Source organism: Halyomorpha halys, unplaced genomic scaffold, assembly GCF_000696795.3.
Source record: "Halyomorpha halys isolate HHAL.00 unplaced genomic scaffold, Hhal_1.1 Scaffold695.1, whole genome shotgun sequence".
NCBI classification, from domain to species: domain Eukaryota; kingdom Metazoa; phylum Arthropoda; class Insecta; order Hemiptera; family Pentatomidae; genus Halyomorpha; species Halyomorpha halys.
The window spans coordinates 45763-48736 of NW_027112187.1; the positions used below are offsets into that span (position 1 = coordinate 45763).

General features: G+C 32.4%; 1 protein-coding gene across 1 annotated transcript in view; it reads left to right on the forward strand.

Annotated features, from left to right (window-relative positions):
- LOC106685457 (uncharacterized) overlaps window positions 1-2968 on the forward strand; it is a gene marked incomplete at its 5' end in the record, with an annotated part of 8840 nt that extends 5872 nt beyond the window's left edge. Inside the window, one exon of the mRNA XM_014428135.2 lies at window positions 1149-2968. Coding sequence (XP_014283621.1) covers window positions 1149-1447 — 299 coding nt within the window. The remainder of the gene's footprint in view (window positions 1-1148) is intronic.
- Between the last annotated feature and the right edge of the window lie 6 nt (window positions 2969-2974).

Consider the following 2974-nt stretch of genomic DNA (forward strand, 5'->3'; position numbering starts at 1 on the left):
AAAAAAAAATCAACAGAACCTGTTTTAAGTTGCAAATGTGAATGAAGGAAGGAAGAAATGTTTTTAAAAAAGAAAATAACATCAGTATGAAGGTATCCTTAGTATTTTACATGAAATTTGCTAAAAATAAATTGTATAGTTGTTCGGAAAAATTTTCATTTGCCAAATTTATATTCATATGTGAATATCATAAAAGCTATTACCCCTACGAAGATAAGTGTCATAAACTACTTTATAGAAAGTTAAATTTACTTTATTTTGAGTTTTGGCAGACATATGTGCGTCTTATGGATCTAGAGATATATTTTTTCAAAAATTTCATTAGTTTATTTTGTCAAAAACTACTACTCCTACAAAGATAAAGATTATTACCTATTTTGTAGTAAATTTAACTAGCTTTAATTTGAGCGCTGGCAGACACCTGTACGTCCGATGGTTTCTGAAATGAAGTTTTTCATAAATCAAATTTATCGTCCGAACTACTATAAATCAATTTATTTTAGCAAATATCATTAAAACTACTATTAATTACCTACGAAGGTAAAGGTCACAGACTTCTTTATAGTCCATTAAACTATCTTTAATTTGAATGCTAATAGACATCTGTACGTCACATAGTTCCTGAGATCTTAATTTCTCAAAATAAATTAACTCAGTACTAATCTTTCAGTAGATTTTTAAGAAATTTTGCTTTTTGTTGTTGGTAATTTTTAGAGCTCCGAATGAAAAATTAGTGTTTTTTTAAGGTTTTATACAGCCACCATTTTTTATTGCCCTTACCTATACTTGGCAGACTCATAAATTTTGACTAGTAATTATTCATAGTTTTCATTAAAGTAATAAAAAATTGGGGTGAGATAATTGCCTTTTTACTTCCCGGCTCTTGTACTATCTTTGCCACCAGGGAATTACAGCGGCGCCGGTTGGAATCCGACCTTTATTTCTGTGGTGATCCAACGAAATGAAAATATGGTTAGAACATACTGGATGTCTGTAGATGAAATAATACAAATGTAACCAGTGCTGTTTACGCCTACATTAAATATTAAATGTTCACTGCAAACAGAAGGCTGTATATAAATTATATATATAAATAATATTAGTTATACATTTGATTATATTATTTCATGTTTACTTGTTTGTTTCAGAGGGAAGACGTCGAAAGAGCAGACGTAAGTACGCCTATATCATGGTGGCACTGGCTACGCTAGCAGCTGTTCTTCTGCCATTCAAGCTCAAGGCGATAGCACTCATGGCGGCTACCGCACTCTTCATCGGCAAGCTGGCCCTCGTCGTAGCCTCTCTGGTCGGTCTGAAGAAGTTGGTCGGCGGGAAGCAGTCGGAGGAGACGACGCACGTCCACTACGGAGGACACAGGTCCGATCCGGAGGCACACTATCTCGCATATCAAGAACAGATACCGATAACTGATAACAGATTTACATAGGCACCTCATGTCCAAGTATGAAAGGGGCAGGACTTCATTTATTTCAATTTTAAAACAAATTATTATTAATTTATAAATTCTCAACTTTTTAAACAATAATAAGCCCGAACATGAATTCTTTATTTATGAAGGCCGTTGTGTATGAGTTGAGCCGTCATCTTAGCAACCTTATGTCTGCAGTTGCACCAGTTCGATTTCGGATTTAACTTTTATTTCATGGTTGTCCCACGAAATGTAAACTCGACCTTCCCACTCTGATTAGAATAGGTTCCTTAAACAATAACTCGTCATCCCCTCCCCCCTGTATGCCATATTTGGCAAGAGTAAGGGAATTAAAATACATTATTAAGTCTTTGATAAAGTTATAATAAATTTAAAAATGCGTCTATATCTAACCAAATTTGACAAATTCGCACATGTCTGCATTTATGGCAGATTCATTCGTTTGGGCTATTGTGACAAACGCAAGAGATGGATTCACGCTTGTCAAATTGTCTGCTCTTCGTGTTTGATTTAATTAAATATTTTTCTCAAGCTTAGGAAACAATAATAACTCTTGTTTAAGATTTTTTTTTATTCTCTATTACATCAATTTGACATGAGTAAATTGTTTCATATCTTTTAATTTAATATTATCGACATATTTTGGATTCAACATGGCAAAAAGATTCATTTATAAAAATATTATAAATCTGCGTAATTGAATTTAAAAATGTCTGATGAAAATTATAGGTTATTTAGTATCATTTCTGTTATTTTATATATATATTTGTAAACTAGATGGCAAAGTCAAATAAACAAATATGAATGTATTGATAGTATCATGGCAGATTGGTGTTGCGCGAAAACATTGAACCAAATTATTTTAATGAAAATAAGTTAATAAGCGGCAGTTCTTATGTTGAATCCACAAGTTTGTCACTGGCCGCAAATCCAAGGCTTGTACTATGCTTGGTAAACAAAGGGAGCAATAAAGGTATCCTTGTTTTCTTCTTTTGAATTCTTCGGCTATTAAATTTATTTACTCTATTTTCATTATAGAGAGGTAGAAACGTACATAACGTATAAATTCATTTTTCGTTCAAAAGAATTTTTATCAGAAACGTTTTAATTTAATTACCTAGACATGTAATATCTTTATAAATACATATTTTCGCTATGCTAAATCTAAAATAAACTGAACCACATAAGAGCAAGTTCGTGTAGAAGTAGGCATATAAAAATTTAGTTCAATTTTAGAAAGATTTCACTGACACATGACAATAACTACATTTGTTTTCAAAGAAGCCAAGAACGCGTATCGAAGCCAGAGGTAAATAGCAGAACAGAAATGGTCAAGGCAGGTTCATTAAATAACAGGTTTCATTCTTTAGTGGGTCCATCATAGCTTCAAACGAACCTTACCTACACCATTACTTCAAGAATGCTTTACGCTCCAGTTCTAAGCAAGATTGTAGACCGGAGGAGATTACTGGAATAAGTTTTTTTAAAGCTAATAGTATAAAGCAAACAGATAGATGTAAAAAA